The 19,315-nt window shown below is 45.6% G+C and overlaps 1 protein-coding gene across 9 annotated transcripts in view; it reads left to right on the top strand.

Annotated features, from left to right (window-relative positions):
* Positions 1–12,455, top strand: part of PKP4 (plakophilin 4) — a 255,987-nt gene extending 243,532 nt beyond the window's left edge. For 7 of the 9 annotated variants that reach the window (XM_080670980.1, XM_080670979.1, XM_080670981.1 and 4 more), the window contains 6 exons: positions 30–225; positions 5,338–5,422; positions 5,546–5,663; positions 7,969–8,097; positions 9,635–9,708; positions 11,460–12,455. In XM_080670980.1, the coding sequence (XP_080527106.1) occupies positions 30–225; positions 5,338–5,422; positions 5,546–5,663; positions 7,969–8,097; positions 9,635–9,708; positions 11,460–11,708 (851 nt within the window). In that variant the 3' untranslated portion in view covers positions 11,709–12,455. The remainder of the gene's footprint in view (positions 1–29; positions 226–5,337; positions 5,423–5,545; positions 5,664–7,968; positions 8,098–9,634; positions 9,709–11,459) is intronic. The other 2 variants (XM_080670983.1, XM_080670982.1) reach the window with 1 other exon arrangement.
* The last annotated feature ends 6,860 nt before the right edge of the window (positions 12,456–19,315 follow it).

Below are 19,315 nucleotides of genomic sequence, written 5' to 3'. Positions count from 1 at the left end.
AGTAGAATGAAATCTTTTGCATTTGGCAGGTAAATACGCCATGCGAGACCTGGTCAACCGGCTCCCCGGAGGCTCGGGCCCCAGTGTGCTGTCTGATGAGACCATGGCGGCCATCTGCTGTGCTCTGCATGAGGTCACCAGCAAAAACATGGAGAATGCCAAAGCCCTGGCCGACTCCGGGGGCATTGAAAAGCTGGTGAACATAACCAAGGGCAGAGGAGACAGGCAAGTCTACTGCAGGGAGATGAGGTCACAAGCCTCACTCCTGGGATCGTCCTGTGATAAGGGCCTTTGTCCAGGACATGCTTCCTATTGGAAAGGATGTGTTTATTTCTGCATATTTTTAAATCCTCGCCTGAGGATGTTTTTTCCGTTGATTTTTAGGGAGAGTGGAAGGGAGAGCAGGAGGGGGACGCGGGGCGGGGGGGGGGGGGGGTAAGACATACCGGTTGGTTGCCTCCCACATGTATCCCAACCAGGACCGGGGATTGAACCTACAACCCAAGTATGTGCCCTTGATGGGAATCAAATCAAGAGTCTTTGGTGCACTAGCCAGTACTTAATCACTGAGTCACACCAGCCAGGGCTATTTCTGCATTTTTTACAGCGGGTTTGCGGTCATGTGGTCCTTTTCCTGATCTTTTTTATAACACCTCTACACTTGGTTGTGCCAACCCTGGAAGAATCAGAAATGCATGATGAGGAAGATCTGGGGTGCTGTTTCCCTTGCGCCTTCCTCTCTGCTTCAGGCCTGTTCTTCAAAAGCATCTTCTTGAATCCTCTCTTGAGGGTTGACTCCTCTGCAGGTGCCCAGAGTGTATTAAACTCACCATTCTGCTCAGGGGCTGCTGTGTGGCCTCAGGCTGTGACCTGGGCTTGTCTCTGACATTTCTCTTTGCTTTTGGATGACACCTAATTGACAAAGCAACAAAAGCAGGGATTAGAGAATCAGTGTCAAAAATAGAAGGTTTTTGTCATGGAGCTATAGCAGAACTATGAATGGGCTTAGTATCAAATCAGAGTCTCCTTCAAGGAAGAGGGAAGTGGGGCTGCTTTTGCAGCACAATAGCACAGCAGCCACTTGAAGTAAAATAGCCCTGGTCTCCCTCTCCCTCCTTCCACCTGCTCTCTTCTCACAGCACTGACTCCCCCTGTGTTATTTATGGCTTTCTCTGGCTTCTGCTCCCCCTGCAGCAGGGACTTGGTCTTTTTGTTCACTGCTCTATCCTCTGCATCAGCAAAGCCTGGCCTATAACAGGTGCTCAGTAAATACTTATTAATTGACTGAATGACAGTGTTAGAACTCATTCTGCCTTGTCTGGTCTTTTAGTTTATACTTATGAAGAATTTTCTAAGATGTAAGAATTATGTTACAAAGTATATTCTCATCCCTCAGAAACTACACCTATCAACATTAACCGTATTTCCTTTCAGTCCTTTTTTAATGAATCTTTTTATTCCATCCTATCTAATAAAGAGGGAATATGCTAATTGACTCTCATGCCATCACAAAGATGGCGGCACCCACAGCCAATAAGGAGGGACTATGCTAATTGACTGCCCCACCCTCAAAGATGGTAGCGCCCACAGCCACAAGATGGCTGCACCCAGTCCCCTCAGCTCCACCAGGGCAGGCACATGGCAAGGCCAGGCCTGCCCCCAGGCGGGCCCAGCTGCTCCATGTACCTGCCTCCAGAGTCCCCAGTACCCTCAGACCCCAGCCGTGCAGGGCCAGCCTGAGGTGCAGGCAAGCCTCGGGTGGCGGGTGCCCGACCACCCGAGGCTCAGGTAACCAGGGCTGGCTGAGGCTTGCACTGCCGGCAGTGGCAGCAGCAGAGGTGTGATGGGGCATTGCCTTCCCCTGATCGCCGGGTCGCCTCCCGCCCCTGAGGGCTCTCAGACTGTGAGAGGGGGCAGGCTGGGCTGAGGGGACCCTCCCCCCGTCCAGTGCATGAATTTTCATGCACCAAGCCTCTAGTTCAGCCGTGGGCAAACTACGGCCCGAGGGCCGGATCCGGCCCGTTCGGCTGTTCTATCCAGCCCGCGGAGGGTTCTCTTGCTCTCCCCTCCGCTCCTTTACTTTGAATTTATATTAGTTCACACAAACACTCCATCCATGCTTTTGTTCCGGCCCTCCGGTCCAGTTTAAGAACCCATTGTGGCCCTCGAGTCAGAAAGTTTGCCCACCCCTGCTCTAGTTAGTAATAAAAGCACACAGTCATTTTTATTTTAAAGGAAATGAAATGTCATAGATAAAGCTAAGATCCATTCGTCAACTCCCAGTCCAGGTCCCTCCCCTCTCCCTGAGGTATGGTAATAACTTTTTGTGCTCTTAAATTGTTGTTAGCCCAGCCAATGTGGCTCAGTGGTTGAGCATCAACCTATGAACCAGGAGGTCACAGTTCGACTCCTCGTCAGGGCAGATGCCCTGGTTGCAGGCTCGATCCCTGGCAGGGCTGGGGTGGGGGAGGCGGGGGTGCTGGAGGCAGCCAATCAATGATTCTCTCTCATCATTGATGTTTCTGTCTCTCTCTTTCCCCCTCTCCCTTCTTCTCTGAAATTAAAAAAAAAAAAAAAAAAATGTTGTTAGCCTTCATTTGTGAAAGACATACAAAGAAGCTGAGGAAATCCTGAACCAGTACCAAAACCTGGTATCTTTTAAAAACATTATTACCCAATCTAATCTTTTTTCCCCAAAGTAAGAGATTCAGAAAGTCCTAGATCAAATCAAGTTGTCTTCCAAACATATCATTACCTTTCCTTCTTCATTCACCTGCCTTGTGCTGCATGTGGTGAGTGGATCACACAGCAGCCTCTGCCCTCGGGTAGCTTATGTCCCAGGAGTGAGTTAGAGCTAGACGAGGTACCAGTTGAGTGAGAAACACACTTGGATGGTGCTGAGTGGTCTGCGAGCAATAAAATCAGGGAAGGCGATAGGGAATCACAATTATAGACAGGGTGGTCAGGGCAGGCTTCAGGGGGACAGTGCCTGAGGGAAGAGGGCTGGGGCAAAGGGCATAAGTGGAAGGGCCCTGAGATGGAGGGAGGAGTGCCTCGTGTATGATGAGCAGCAGGAAGCCAGTGGGACTGGAACAGAGCCAGTCAGGAGGAAAGAGGGAAAGAGAAAGGACCTTGTGGGGAAGCTAAGGACTGTGACTTTTACACTGAGTAAAACCTGAAGCTGTTGGAGAGTGTTCAGCAGAGGAAGGATACAGTCTGACATCCCTAGAAGGGATCATAGTGACAGACCCTCCCCCCAAGTGGAGACTCATGGGGCGGCACTTGGGGTAGTGAAATAGTGGCCGGTTCTTCATGGGTGGAGGTATCATCAGTGGGATTTACTGAAGGGCCACATGAGCAGCACGAGAGGAGGTGAATGTCAAAGGATGACTCCAAGGTCTTTAGCTACAGATAGGATGGAATTGCCACTTAGCAGCATGGAGAAGCCTGCGGGAGGAGCGGGTTTCGGGGAAGGCAGGGAGTTTGTTTTGGACTCCACCTGAGTATCTGGTCAGCAGGAGAATATGCTTGAGTTGAGTTCATATTAGAGGTCCAGGCTACCAATGTAAATTTGGGAGTCATCGGTGTATAAATAGCATGTTTAGAGAAGTGGCTGAAATCAATAAAGAAGTAAATGTAGATCGAGAAGAAAAAGAGGCTCAAGGGCTGATTTCCCTCCTAGTTAGAGGTCAAAGAGATGAGGAGCCAGCAAATGGGCTCATTCAGAAGAAAACCAAGGGCATGTGGTACCCCAGAAGCCAAGTGAAGGAGCTGCTTCAGAGGTAAGCACATGTCACATGCTCCTGCTCCCTCAGGTAGGATGAGGGTTGAGACTTGCCTGATTGAGAGAAGGTGGGAGGAGATAAATTAAGAGATGAAAATATGTAACTCTTTCTAGAAGTTGTGCTGCGAAGGGAAGCAGAGAAACTTCCTTGCTTTTCTTGAGAGTCAAGTTTCTGCTCATAGAATTTGTCTCTAAAAATACCTAGCCTGGCCGGTTGTGTCAAGGTGTGTACCTGGCAGGCTCCTGCTTTGTCGAGTGTTGCGGGTATGAGCCAGGCATAGGTCGGCCTTCCTGCCTGTGTCCTGCTGCTAACACTTAAAGACAGGGAGGTGAATAACAGCAGGAATGTCAGGACCCACTGAGAGTAGGATTGTCGGGGTTGTGGGGTGGTGGGGTGAAGACCCTGTGAGGCCATTGCAGTGTCTGAAATTTCATCTGTTCATTTCTTTGAAGTATCTCCTTGCTCTGTGGTCCATTTTGAAAACATAAAATATAGAAAGGCTTTGAGTGGATTGGTTTGATCTGGTTCTGCCCTTGACTTGTCAGGAACACTGAGCAGAATAAGTCTTGGTAGGAGGAGGGATGGAGGAAGACAGGTGAAGGCCCTGAGTTTTCCTATACTCTGCCCTTGCTGGGGACCTCAGCCCTCTGTAGCAGCAACATACCTGTTGTTGGGGGTGGAGACAGCTTGCAGCCTGCTCGCCTCTCTTCTTCCCCCACTTCGTGAGAGTGTAATTGGGAAGATAAGGAGTGAAAGCGGCCATCAGATTTTAGATCCGTGATATACATTCAAAGTCAGTTTTTAATGTTAAAATGAATTCTGAAGAATTCATCCTCACGCCTCAGCACTGCTCCACCTGTGGTGTGGGGATCTGAAGACCTTCCCTGAGGCAGGAAGCTGCACTTGCCTCTTCACTTACTGGCGACCACTGATTTACAGACACAGCCCCCGAGTGAAATGCGGTGCCTGGGGGCGGTGCTCACACAGCACCTTGGGTCAGCAGAATGTCTCCAGAGAGGGGACGTGATAACGGACCATATTTTCTGAATCAAACTTTGGAGCACATATGTATGTGTAAACATTTGTGGGGTAAATGATAAGGCAGTGAAGGTGTTTTATCAAGGCCTAATAATGGAGGGGAGAGACATTAAATTAACTTGAGAGGGTACTCAGACACTCAGGGTGTGTGGTCATGGTCGCATTAATCCTAAAGCCCCAGCGAGGTCAGCCCTTTAGTAGATGTGGGAGAGACTAGGGGTCCCCCATGGGGAGGCTGAGAGACACCCTCAACTTAGAGGTCACAGGCTCCACCAACCCTAGTTTCTCACTGCACAGCTGACTACCTGGGAGCCTCACTTTGGTTCTTGCCACCCCTGAGCCTAACCGACTCCCAGGTGTGCCTGACTCTGGTGGTAGTTTCTAGCAGCGTCTTCTGTGCCCTCTGGTCCTTGGAGAGATGGCTTCCTGGCTACTGGTTTATAGCCTGAATCTCTTCAGGTGCAGCCTGAGGCTGTGCCATCCACACTCATTAACATCCACACTCTCTCCCCAGATCATCTCTGAAAGTGGTGAAGGCAGCGGCCCAGGTCTTGAATACATTATGGCAATATCGGGACCTCCGGAGCATTTATAAAAAGGTAACTTACAGGAATAGCTCTGGCATAATTAGCATTCATCAGAGTGCACATTCGTAATCATTTATTGTAATGAAATGTCATTATTCATTTTGAGAGGTTTCTTTTTCCGTTTTGACTCCACAGGATGGGTGGAATCAGAACCATTTTATTACACCTGTGTCGACGTTAGAGCGAGACCGATTCAAATCGCACCCTTCCTTGTCTACCACCAACCAACAGATGTCACCCATCATTCAGTCAGGTTAGTCGGTAAACTCCCTCCTTGGTGAGAGAACATTATTTCTCAACCAGAGAAGACTGCGCATAGCTGGTTAAGCCAGTCATATTCAAACACTCTGTTCTTCCAGCCTTCTTTGGAAATTACATGAGAATGTAAGCAACAAACCCACTTTCCAAATCCTGTCATTTTAAAAGTTTATGCAAGTTTACTCCAACTACAATGCATAAAAGTATCCCAGGGTCCCAGTCCTTTCCCTCCCCCAAGCTTCACTGGGTTCGTGAAGGGGCCCAGCAATCAAAGCTGACCTGAGGGTGCAGGTACAGGAAAGTGGAGGAGCACAGTTTGAGAACCCCAAGTTGGTGGCTGAAAATGGTTGCCCTGCCTACCTGCTGGTCGTCAATTTGGAATCTCTTCCAAAGTGATCTTGAGTTTTCTGGGTGAAAATTCTTAAACAGGGTCCTTTAGACAAGATCTTGACACCCACAGCCTGGGTGAGCTGTGGTCTCCTCTGCCTTCCTCACAGTTGACCCTCCATCCCCTGCTGTGTTCAGTCCCTCCCTCAGTGTCAGGACTAATGGGAACAAGCCCTCCAGGTGCATTTACAGGAAATCCCTTTGATTTGCTACATACTCATTGGTTGTGTTTGGGTAGAAAGAATGATTTGAGACTCAGACTAATGTTTTTTTACATGTAAGGACAGAATATTACTACCAAGCCAAGTCAGTCTTATAAATTTAATTCTTACCTACATGAAACAGGAAAAATAATATCTTATTTGACTATAAGTCTCTCACTCAGACATGTCAATATGATTAGTTGTATTCTGCCTCTACAGGCAGTATTCTCATCTGGACATATGTGTCCAAAAAGACTAATATATGACCAGTGGTTCTTGTCACATAAATGGACGTCCCTACTCATACTAGGAATTGTTTTAAATTATCTGTGCCTACTGTGTAAGGTGTATATTTATATCTTAGTTTTTAAAATATGAGTTGTCTTCAGAGAGACCCATGCTTGGTTTTTGACATCCATGCTGAGCTCCCAGGTGTGGCCTGAGGCTGTCTTCTTTATAAAAATGCTGAGAATTACTTCAGGGCTTAGAAAAGGGGGTGCAAGGGAAAGAGATTGGGCTGCTTAACAGAAGGCATATGTACAGGCAAAAGGGTAATTTCAGATAGATGAAGACGAGTTACTAACCAATGCACTTGTTTTGGGGATCTCTGCAACACTGGACAGCGTTGGCGAGCCCCCATCCAGGTTCCTAGGTTCCTTTCTGGGTTCTGTTCAGCTAAGGACTCGTCACCCATCCCTCAGCTAGTGTGGTATCTGCTTGTGGGCACATCTGATGCCTCGCTAATGTCATTGTGGAGGCAGGTGGGTGTGCTGTCTATTCTAGCACCTTCTAGAAAGTGAGCATGGGGAGCAGCACATGGACACTGCCCAGGAGTGCTCACCTTTGTGTAACACGGAGCAACCACGAAATGAAGTGACTTTTAAAGGGACACTGTGAATGTCGGTCTTTCTCTGAAAGCATCAACGCAGCAGAACTGTTGGTGCCGGGTCCAGGCGCCACTGCTTTCAGGTCCAGCAGGTGAATGGGTGACTCATCTATAATTAACTTCAGCGCAAGCAAGATGATTTCTTACTGAGAGAAAGGAAAAAGATAAGCAGTGCTGTCCTTTTGTGCAAAAATGTCCAAAAGGAGACCCGTGGATAGATATGCTATTAAACATTTGGCCCACCGTGAGCCTCTTGATAGCTGGGCTTACTGAGTTTACATAGTTTCCCTGGCAGCCAATCACCATAAAAAGTGATAAACTTTATGGTCTGGCACTCTTATTCAAACACATTTAGAGATGCAGATATTTTTGAAATAATTAGAAATCAAAATATTTACTTAAGAGCTCTACATAAAGGATAATAGATGGGTGTTTTACATGCAGCTGAGCTGGGCTTATACATCGCAAATGTAACTCTTGCATGGCTGGCTGGTCAGTTGTTCTCACCCAGTTTCAGAGACCTGATGGAGTCATCCCAGCTGCTGTTGGGGTCCTGCGTGATCTGCACTGTGCCTCTGACTGGGCACTCGCAGCTCAGCTCCTCGGGCGTTGACAGCACTGCGCTGTGGCTGGCCTGCAGGTCGTCTCCCGGTGGCTTAGGGCTGACTGCTGTGCACTCACAGCACCACTAAGAGCTCATATTTAGCTCCAGCTGCACGGCACTTCTAATTACTGACCTTTGTTTTTCCAGAGCCACTGACAGTCTGATTTCTTTCTCCTCCTCTTTCTCCCTCCCTCCTCCTTTTGCTTCTTTCTCCCTTCAGTCGGCAGCACCTCCTCCTCACCAGCACTGTTAGGAATCAGAGACCCTCGCTCTGAATACGATAGGACCCAGCCACCTATGCAGTATTACAATAGCCAAGGGGATGCCACACATAAAGGCCTGTACCCTGGTAAGATGCCAGTTGGGTGTGTGATAGAGTACCTCGAGAAGCTCTGTGTTTCCAGGCCCCCAGCGGGCGGCCTGGACAGATGCCTGCCCTGAGTCGGTCCCCCAGCAGCGAACCGTGTTCCAGTCTCTCCATTTCCTGCTTTGGGGGCTGTTGCCTTTTCTGCTTGTTTTCAGTTAAATAAGCTGAGGTAGTGGCCTGGTGACCACAGCTAAAAAGCGCACTGCACCCTGATGAGACATGAGTTCTGGCTCGCCCACCACGCAGTCCCTTTGTTCAGCCCTCTTCCTGCTCGCCAGCAGGTCAGAACCCTGAGCTCCGGGCCACTGTGCTGGGCCACCTGTCCTAGACCGGCCTGAGAATGGAGAGCAGTCTCATTTACGTTTTCATGGAAAAGAGTTTGAATGAATAACAGTATATAATGTGATTCTCCTCCGAGTGATTTTTTTTTTTAAGAATAACAAAAATTAAAATTATTAGTATTACTATTGTATGTCCTATTCCGAAAGCTGTGCTTACACTTGACTGAAAGGATGCCAGCCCGGAGGGTTACCAGGATTTCATATCATCCCTGTGCTTGGCTATCCTGCATATTGTAACTACTTTAGAGGTTTCAAAAAAGGCAGCGTGGGCTACCAAAAAAAAAACAAAAAAAAAAAAAAACTCTTTTCTCAAAAGACCAGTTTATTAAAAAGAAATAAATAAAAGCTGATGGCAACCTAACTGCTGGGGGAACAGTCTCTGTTGTGCTTTTGTCATTAAAATTGTGATTTCACAGGACTGTTTGCTAATCGACTATTGTTACTATGGCAATTAATAGCTCAGAAAATTGCAGATGCTACATTTCCAGCATCCAGCTCTTTGCAAAGGAAATGCACATACAAACTGAAGTGCGCTGCTACTTCAGATTTGCAGCAGCCAGCTTTATTATAAAGGTTGCCTCTATAGCATGCGCACCCTTCTGTATCTTCTTTGCTTGCTTCAATAAACTAATTTACCTCAAGTATGTTTCATTTTCCTCATTAAAAAAAAAAAAAAAAAAAAAAAAACTTTGCTAGCCTTAGCAATAATAGAAGAGTAACCTGTGACATCATTGGCATCAGAGTCTACTGTGGACTCTTAAAAGACAACTACCTGATTGCCAGGTTTTTTTTTATTTTAAAATGTGCTTAAATGTGGCAAACCCAAGAATATGCCTCCATGTAATCAGACCGCTTAGAACATGCCTGTGCCTGCTCTTTCCAGGTCCTGGGGTTTTGAGTCAAAGCTGTACTGAAGGCATGGAGCTTGTTCTAATGTTTCCCTTCCCCCATCAGGCCCATTGATTTTTGGTAAAGCACACATAGCCTATCCATAGGTCCCTAGCAGCCCTGGGGTAAGAGCAGCCAGGCCAGACCCAGGAGCCCACTGTCCCAGCGTGTGCTGGCCCCGGGGAGGCAGCCTTGTCAGGGACACACCAGCCCCACTGCAGGGAGCCCACGCAGCCTAATGACCAGAGTAATGAGCACTAGTTTTAATTTCATAAAATATTTTCTTACAGGCTCCAGCAAACCTTCTCCAATTTACATCAGTTCCTATTCCTCACCAGCAAGAGAACAAAATAGACGGCTACAGGTGAATTTGCAATATCAATTTTACAGAAGGCCGATTAGCAGGCATCAACACAGTAAGGGGGCCGCGCCGTTGACTTACCAGAGCTGGGCCAGCACGGCAGGGCCCGGGGAGCTCTCTCTGGGGATCTCCACTCCTCGGAAGCTCATCATAGTTTAAGCAAATCACTTGCACAGTAGTCTCATGTCTTAAGTATCGGTATCGGTGCTGCTGAGACCACCGTGCCACTGATGAGACCCTGCTGGGAAGCCTTTGACTCATATTCTTTGCCCAACAATTTCCTTTCCCACTTTTATTTTCCCTTTGATCTCTAAAAGCTCTCCCATCCTCTGGGTGGGGAAAGGTTGGTAAGCACACTTCATTCTCATCTCATTGTTCTCTTTTGTGCACCTCATTCTCCATCTCCATGACTCCTTCCCCATGAGGCTTCCAGGGTTTGAAAACACTCGGGTTCATGGCCAGGGCTCTGTTAGTCTCAGAGGGGAAGGTGGACTCCGCCCTGCTGCAGGGAGCCCCACTCTCCATCACACTGGGGTGCATGGTTGTCACGTTCAGTCTCTGCTTTCACGGGAGCCTGAAATTCGTTTGGGTTCTTCCTGATGCCGTCCACCTGGGTCATCTGGTCTCTCCTCCTACCTTCCACTAGCACCTGAGCAGCTGGGGTTCCCCAAGCAGCCTGCACCCTGTATTTCAGATGAGGGTTCTCTAAGACCTCCCTCCATTTCATTATCTTTTCTCTGGGGATGGAGGAAAAGGAACTTCCCAAGTTACTCAGAAGTTATGCTATAGTTTTTTAGTCAAGAGAAATAGCCTCAGAATCAGAACTCTAACTTAAGTTAAAAAGAGAATTTAGTTCTGAATTCCATATAATGTTGGGCTGCATTTAGTTGCAGAATATGAGTTGATAATCCGTGTGGTAAATTTGTTACATCTTATTAAAGGGGGGGATTTGGGCATGGTCAAAAGGAAAGACAGACATAAAGACATGACAGTTTTCTCCAAACATCCTTGAAAAAAGCAATGTGAGATCAGTGATAAGACAACACAGAAAGAAATGGTAGAAGCCCTGTGTGGATGCATATGTGTTCACCCTGCTTCTTCCTAGTCCGCTTCATTAGCCCTAGCCTAGGGAAGTCTTTCCTTTAGCATCGGATTTGTTCACGTAGCTCTTGTAATTTTACTGCTCTCCTGCCTGGAGATTGCTTATTCTTTTAACAGTATAGCAGGGTTTTTAAAGTGTAACTACACATTTCTCTAAAATTGAGGGATGGACTAAATTTTCATACATGTTTTAAATTAAAAGAAGGTTCTACAATTGTACAACTATCTGAAGCCAAAAAAATCCACCCTCCAACTAAATTCATCGTGTGTTAATGGTTCTCCTGTATCAGAGCAATAATCAGGCCATCCTTTGGCTGGGCAAGTCCAGGTAATAGGCCCTCCACAGCAGAGCACAAACTGGGCCTCTGAAGAGGGAGGTAGCCTGGGACTATCTTGGGCTCTTCTGAGACATCAGCTTGTAGAGGCCTTGGGATGGGACTTGAGCAGACTGCAAGCCCAACTGTCAACGTCGTTCAAATCCTTCAAGTCCATTAGTAAACATACAGTGTGTACCAGAGACAACTTTGAACCTTAAGCTCACAAATACTGAATATTGCTTTCAAAGTACAAAGCATGAAGCACACATTAATTTTCCTTAAACATGTATTTCCAAATATTGCTTTGATTTATTTGCTTTTTCATTTTGTCAACAGCATCAACAGCTGTATTATAGTCAAGATGACTCCCACAGAAAGAACTTTGATGCATACAGATTGTATCTGCAGTCTCCTCATAGCTATGAAGATCCTTATTTTGATGATCGAGTTCACTTTCCAGCTTCTACTGATTATTCAACACAGTATGGACTGAAATCGACCACAAACTATGTAGACTTTTATTCCACTAAACGACCTTCTTATAGAGCAGAACAGTACCCAGGGTCCCCAGACTCGTGGGTGTAGCATCAAGATGCTCAACGAGGAACTCCTTCTTTCTAGCCTTGTTTGGATTGAAACGAAAAGTCTGCTGTGCTGATGTGCTGATGAAATGTGAAAGTGACATGGAAGGAACGAGTGAAGAGCATTTATTTTCTTTTTTGAGGAATTATCAGGGAAGTGAGGAAACCTTTGAGAGAGAGAGAACTTTCTAAACTCTATTTAGGTGTTAGATCTAATTACTTGTAGATTCTGTAGTCTGGTGAAGGTGTGGGCGATGTGATGAGAGATTTGAGAAATGGGTGAAATGAGATGGGGATGTGTAGGTCAAATCAAAGATGATTTTTTTAATGTGAATAAAGTTATGTTCTGATAGTTTGTACAGAAAAAAAAATAAAATGGATGCCGTTCATGTTTTATTGCTATTACTAAACGTCGAGATTGTATGCTATTATGTCTTGTAAATTTCTTTTGTTGGTGTAAATATGGAAATGCCACATTGGTTAAGTGCCATCATTTGTAATGCAGTGTGTCATTTGAAAAGAGATTTGAAGAAACTTGACAGCTTAAAAAACAAATGGGAAACACAAGAAATTGTTAGCAATTAAAGACAAGCTACAGCGTTTGTTTTCAAAATGAATAGTGTACTTTTGAAGCACAAAGTCCAGTCTGGTATAGCAGCGCCACGGCCATTCCCTGCCTCTTTCCTAGGACACTTCACTGCCATTTTCTATGCACATGAAAGAAAATAAATGTGGAGATTTCATCCTTGGAAATTTGTTCCCTGTTCTTTTTTTTAATTTTCTGTGTATAATACAGAAAAGCAGATTTATACATGCAAATCTAATTACATGTTGGAAACAGCTTAGATATAGCCAACTATTTTGGACTTTTCCTAGTTTTGTGCAATTAGTGGACTTGTGGGATAGACCTTACATCCAAGAATGAAGCTGTGAGCTTTCCTCCTCCTTATCTATCTTAGTATTTTTATTTCTTGGGATCTAATGTGCCTTCCTGTTTTATCATGCAGGTCTTTTTTCAGGCTGCCATATGTATTTAACACAACTTTTCACTTAAATCTGATAGCCTGGCCGTAACTAAATTGTTAGACTTTTTTGCATCATTTTTAAGAATCAACAACATAAGAACGGTGGTTGGGCACTTAACTGGTTGGCACCAATGTAGTAAACCTAAAATAATTATTTTGCTGAGTAATTCCATGAGACACAATAATTCCTGTGTTAGAGACAGGCTGGGGAAAGCCCACATACTTGATAGCAGGAGTCTCGAAAATACCCAAGCAATGTTACTTGTAAACTTTCTTCCACCTGTGGAGACCAGCCCCAGGGGGCCCAAAGTCTGAAGCCTTCCCAAATCTTGCAGTTTTCACCCTGGATCTTCCTTGGAAAACCACCCATATGGCAAGTCAATTCCAGAGGTGTTGACTTATTTCAGTACATCCTGCAAATGAGATACAAATCCTACATTAAAGTGTGTGGCTTATATTTGTGAGGATATGGAAAAACAAAAGAAAAGTGCTTTCTGCTGAATGGACTACAGCCCAAGATCAGGAACCAAAGTGAGATGGAAATCGAGTACAGGCAAGTCTGCCAGTGGGAGCCTTTCTGATGTGCAGGTTTCTGAAATGATACCAGAGCCAGTTCCCACTGTCAGACTGTCCAGGCACCCCTGACCTCATGCCTGGGACAGAACTCAGCAGCGTCTAGAAGACAGGCTGCCAGATTTCCCCAAGGAACCAGCATCGGGACTTGAGATGCGTGATACCCATTTGAGCTTTGCATCACTGACTTTCCTAAACCTGATACTTTGTGGATGGGTTCCAGGCCCTGACTCGAGGACTCAGGAATACAAGGGAAGCTGCAGCTGGCCTGAGCGGGTCGACAATAACGGACTTACTTATAGTGACCGCATGAGTCTGGGGTAGCTTAGTGGACCTAGGCCGTCCACTCTCACAGGCAGCATTTCAAAAACTGATCCAAATTTGAGTTGCAAAGAACTCACTTGGGCCTCCAGCCAGACCTAATGGGACAGGAAAGAGGTCTGCGGGTGACGAATGAGCAAATAAAAGCCCTCGAGGGCTCCTCCCTTGTGACCAGAGAAAAGAAACTGCAGAAGGAGCCTGAAAGATAAAAAACTGTATCATTGATCAAAAAACTGAGGCCACTTTTCCCTCTAAGCCTGCTGAAACGAAGCTGACTTTTTATTGCTACTCACCAAGGGGCCTGCAGAATTCAGCCCTCAGGAAGAGGCCTGTGGTTCTACTCATCAGTAGTTAACACTTCCACCCTATCCTGGAGGTCAGGGCTGAACTGAGCCCATGCTAGTGAGCTAAACCAGGGTGTCTTCACCCTACCGTGTGTTCAAGTCACCTGGGCAGTATTCACAGTGAGGAGGGGCCCAGTCAGCCACAGGCGGTAAGTCCAGGCTCAGGATTCTTGAGAAGCCCCCTGGGTGACTGCAATGCTGTCGAGGTAGAACCACCTGGCCTCACACCATTCCCTCACTGCCTTCCTGCTCTATGATCTGAAACCTTAGTGATTGGGGTTTGGGGTGTGGCGTTTGCCTGGAAGGAAGTTATAGGGATTTGGAGTGTTACAATTGAGAGCTTAGTCTTGGAATGTCAGAGGTGACTTTTTAAAATATGTTTTTATTGATTTTAAAGAGGAATGGAGAGGGATATATAAAGAGAAACATCAATAAGAGAGAAACATTGATCAGCTACCTCCTGCACCCCTTCCCCCCTACTGGGGATTGAGCCCACAACCCAGGCATGTGCCCTGACCGGGATTGGAACCAGTGACCTGGTTCGTGAATCAATGCTCAACCACTGAGCCACACTGGCTGGGCAGAGGTGATGTTTTCATTCTTGCCAGGGTATATATCTTTTGCCCATTCCTGCCTTTTTTAAGTTGTGTCCTTTAAAGCCCATGGGTGTTTGATGAGAGTCAGAAGTGATGACCTCACAGACCCATAACTTCGAGTCTTCAATCCCCAGTCGATGCTTGGTTGTCCACAGGATTGCTGATTCCTGCAGTGAAATACCAGTAGTTTATCAAGCACTCACTATGTGCTACAAGTATCACGTACATTATCACTTAATCCTCATGTATAAAGTCTGTAACAATATCCCATTTGTTAGATTCTGAAGCAAACTTGGAGAGTAACTTGCTAAAGATGACCCAGGAAGTAAATGGCCAGGGCAGGGTTAGTTAGCACTACAGTCTAAACTACAATACCAGTGTTTTTAAAATTCATTCGAGTTTCAACTGAAATATTGCCTGAAAGTTTTTCATCGTCTTAAATTTGCCAAATGAACCTCTATCACTACTGTAAGGGGGAAATCTTTATTATTTGTCATAAATATAAGGTAACTATAAAAATGAGCATTTATGTCCATCCATGCAACACCAAAATTCATCTTCTCTACCACTTCTGGTGTTACATGAAACTCATTTTGGGCAATAGGTCCAGATCATTTTGATATGTGTGATGATTAGGTTGGGCTGAGAACTCCCCTGAAAAGAACATTGTAAGCCATGTCTACATTCAAACAAAATCTGCCACTAGGCAGCCCTCCCTTTGGGGGGGTCTCAGCAGCACCTTTGGACGAACACATCTAAATCCCCTAGTTCCACAGTCAACCAGATTATAGGGGGAAATTTGTAAACTAGGCTATTGCTTTTCACTTACTAGATTTTTTTTTTTTGTTTATAACTGTATTATTTATAGCCCAAAACTGGAAACAACCCAGACTTCTAACAGAAGAACAGATAAATTGTGATATATTCATTTAATGTAATAACAGCAATAAAAAAATCCTATCTAATAAAAGAGTAATATGCAAATTAACCACTCTGCTACACCCACAAGCCACACCCACCAGCCAATCAGGAGGGAATATGCAAATAAACCCAACCAAGATGGCTGCAGCCACAGAGAGCAGGAGGGAGGCTTGGGTTTCCCTGGCAATGGAGGAAGCCAAGCTTTCCATCTGCCCTTGCCAGCCCAGGCCTCCACTCGATGCTACAAAGTTTCAATGATAGAAGATACATAAATCCCAACAGAAATGGCTGCTGCCATGGAGCGAGCAGAAGGCTTGGCTCCACTCCAGGTTACAAAGTTTCAATTGTAGAAGATAAATAAATCCCAGATACCAGGGTCTCTGCTTGGGTCACCAGGGGGTCATGGCCAGCCTGCAAACCACCACAGGCCCCTCGCCCAGGCTGCCCCACGCCCCAAGGGAACCCCCACCCTGATCTGGGACACCCTTCAGGGCAAACCAGCTGGTCCCCATCCATGCACCAGGCCTTTATCCTATCTAATAAAAGAGTAATATGCAGATTGACCATCACTTCAACACACAAGATGGCTGCCCCCATGTGGACACAAGATGGCCGCCACAAGATGGCCAGCAGGGGAGGGCAGTTGGGAGGAACCAGGCCTGCAAGGGAGGGCAGTTAGGGGTGACCAGGCCTGCAGGGGAAGGCAATTAGGGGCAAACAGGCTGGCAGGGGAGCAGTTAGGCATCAATCAGGCTGGCAGGGGAGTGGTTAGGGGTGATCAGGCTGGCAGGGATCGGGCCTAAACGGGCAGTCGGACATCCCTCGAGGGGTCCCAGATTGGAGAGGGTGAAGGCTGGGCTGAGGGACAACCCACCCCCCCCCCCCCCCCCGTGCAGGAATTTTTTGTGCACCGGGCCTCTAGTCAGTCATAAATGCAACATGGATAAAAACATTATCAAATAACATGGATCAAAAACATGTTGCTTGAAAGAAAATAGACCCAAAAGAGTATATACTGGAGGATTCAAGAACAGGCAAAACTCACAATGGTGATAGAAGTCAGAACCACTGTTGCCTGTGGGGGTGGGCAGAGGACTTTTGGAGATGATGGTATATCTTGACTGGGGTGACTCTTACACAGAGATATACATTTATCAAAATGTGCACCTGAGATTGGTGCATTTCAACATACCAAGTAAAATTTACTCCAATAAAAAAAATTTAACACTTCAGAAGTCACTAAATATTTTTTTGATGGTTTCATTGTCTAAGACCTAATTTTATGACCTAGAATCAAAGCTATGATTACAGTCTCCCCTGGGTTGAAAACAAATCCAATTTATATATTTCAAACCTTACAAAACATTCACTTAGAATGGTTTCTCACACAGATTTTAGCACAAAATTCTCCATAGTTATATACACGTCTATTTAAAAGCTGGCAGCTTACCAAAGTTAAATGTAAACAATCTTAGAAAATATGTATTTGAAAAGCACATGGGAGTGTCCCTGAGCTATGATTGTACAGATTTACATGTGTGTTGACAGGAAAGTAAGTTGAGAAGTAAAAACTGGGGCTCATGTTTAAACACGTTGCCAAGTGAGAGAAGTGTGGCACTCCTTTTACCTAATGACCCAAAGAGATGCTTAACACACACCTCCGCAGGTGCAGGGGAGTGTGGAGGAAGGGACCTTCAGCCAGTGAGGTTAGCAGAAAAACAGTCAATGAAATCAGGAAGCTAATGGGACTTTAATTCTACAAATGCAGGGCAGACTGAATTCAAAGAGGATCTTTGTAGGTCAAGGAAATCCTTGCAGGAGAGGAAGTGAACAGTCTGACTCTTAATGAGTGTCCAACTGGGGAGGGATTTGGAGGAGAGAGCAAAGGTTGCAAACCATGTTGGCATATCGCAGGGCAGTTTCTCCATGACAGACAGCTGCCCTTTGCTGGCCTGGGCCAGAGGCTGACCAGGGCCTCAGAGACGTTGTGCAGCCTGGGCTGCCACCCATAGAGAGTAACGCTTCTCAGCCGGTGCTTGTCAATCCTGCCTCCCAGAAGACCACCCTGTTACTCGGGTGATGCTTGATTCGCTATCTTTATGAATCCACTTATTTAGGACAATCCTGCAGACACGAAAAAGGAAATTATTAGCAGGGAAATTATCACTTGGATTTTATCTGTTTTAGTGCCACTCCCTGTTTCTATGTCAGCAGCTTCACTGGAAGCAGCTGGCACGTCCCCTAAGTGGCTATTTGTGCCTATTGCTGTTGCCTAATTCTAACTTGAAATCACTAAAAAGCATTTTGTGCTGTTATAATCGTTTGCATGGGCCATAACTAGCACTTTCATTATTAAAGCCCCATTCAGTGGTTGGGAGAATTTTGATAAAGACTTCCTGATGTGTGTGATGAGCTATTTCACCCTCCACTTACATCTCATGATCACAGAGCTGACCAATGCATTGTCTTGTAACATAAAATTAGATACAACTTGTGCTGGGTCAAAGGTGTAATTCTGAGATCAGGTGGGAACATATTCAATTATTCCTTCAGAAATCCCTATAACTTTTTCTTTTTTTGTTTTTGTTTTGTTTTTGTTTTTGTTAATCTTCACCCAATAATATTTTTCCATTGATTTTTAGGGACAGTGGGAGCAAGAGGGACAGACAGAGAGAAACATCGATGTGAGAGAGACACATCGATTGGTGGCCTCCTGCACATGCCCCAACCAGGGCCTGGGCCAGGGAGGATCCTGCAACCAAGGTACGTGCCCTTGACTGGAATCAAACCCAGGACCCTTTGGTCCAAGGGCGATGCTCTAACCACTGAGCCAAACCAGTGAGGGCTCTTTAATTTTTCATTTACTCCCCAAAGACAACACCCCAGAAATTTGCCTTTATTTGCTGGTGAACAATTGTAACATATTTAGCACCAATGCCTTGATGAGCTACCATCCACTGAGTGCTAATCTAATAAAATGACTCATGTCAGGGAGAATGATACCCCTCTAGGGTCTCTCTTCAGAGTCAGGGGCTGTTCCAGCCCAATCCTAGGGAGCTGACTTTCCTTTCCAGGTGTGAGAATGTGTGCAGGGAGGTGTGCCTGGCTTCCTGGGAACTGGAGGAAAGGTTCAATGCTGATGGGCTCCAGGTTGGAAATTACCATCATGGGATGGGGGTGGGGGCGGATCTGGAATTTATAGAAATGGTTGTACTATGAAGAATGCATTTCAGCCTCCACAAAACTAGTTCATAAAAACAAACCAAGAAGCACATTCTATAGCTGATTTAAAAATTTACATGTCCACCAACATCACTACAATCATGGATGGCCTCAGTGACCAGAACTCTCCTCTCCTTTTCTCTAAATTGTGGTCAAGAGATAATGGTGTGTTTATTTAGTTTGCAAATAATTGGGTGCCTCTTTTTCATTTTTATTGCATATATCCTATTGTTTAGAGACTTTTTTGAAACACTTCTATGGAGAAAAGATATCAGAGGAAAGGTGAAGTGGTTTTGAAACTCATCAAGCCAGTCACCATATAACATCTTGATTGGAGAAAAGCAGTTCTAATAGTACCTATAACTACTAATATTGTCCTCCAAGGCCACATCACTGGGTTCTAGCAGTGATGTATCGTTACTGAGGAATTATATTTGACTGATAAAGTTCCTCAATGATGTAGCTTCAACAAGATGAGTTATAGAGATTTTGTTTTCTCCCTCACATTTTAAAATGAACTGAAAAAGACAGACCAATGCTAGTTTGATGGTTCCACAATATCCTCGTGGATCCAGGCTCCACCCTAATCTTTGGGCATGGACCTCATCC

This window comes from Plecotus auritus, assembly GCF_963455305.1.
Source record: "Plecotus auritus genome assembly, chromosome: 5".
In the NCBI taxonomy this organism is placed as follows: domain Eukaryota; kingdom Metazoa; phylum Chordata; class Mammalia; order Chiroptera; family Vespertilionidae; genus Plecotus; species Plecotus auritus.
Note: the sequence above shows the minus strand (reverse complement) of the source record. Positions and strands in the feature narration are given on the sequence as shown.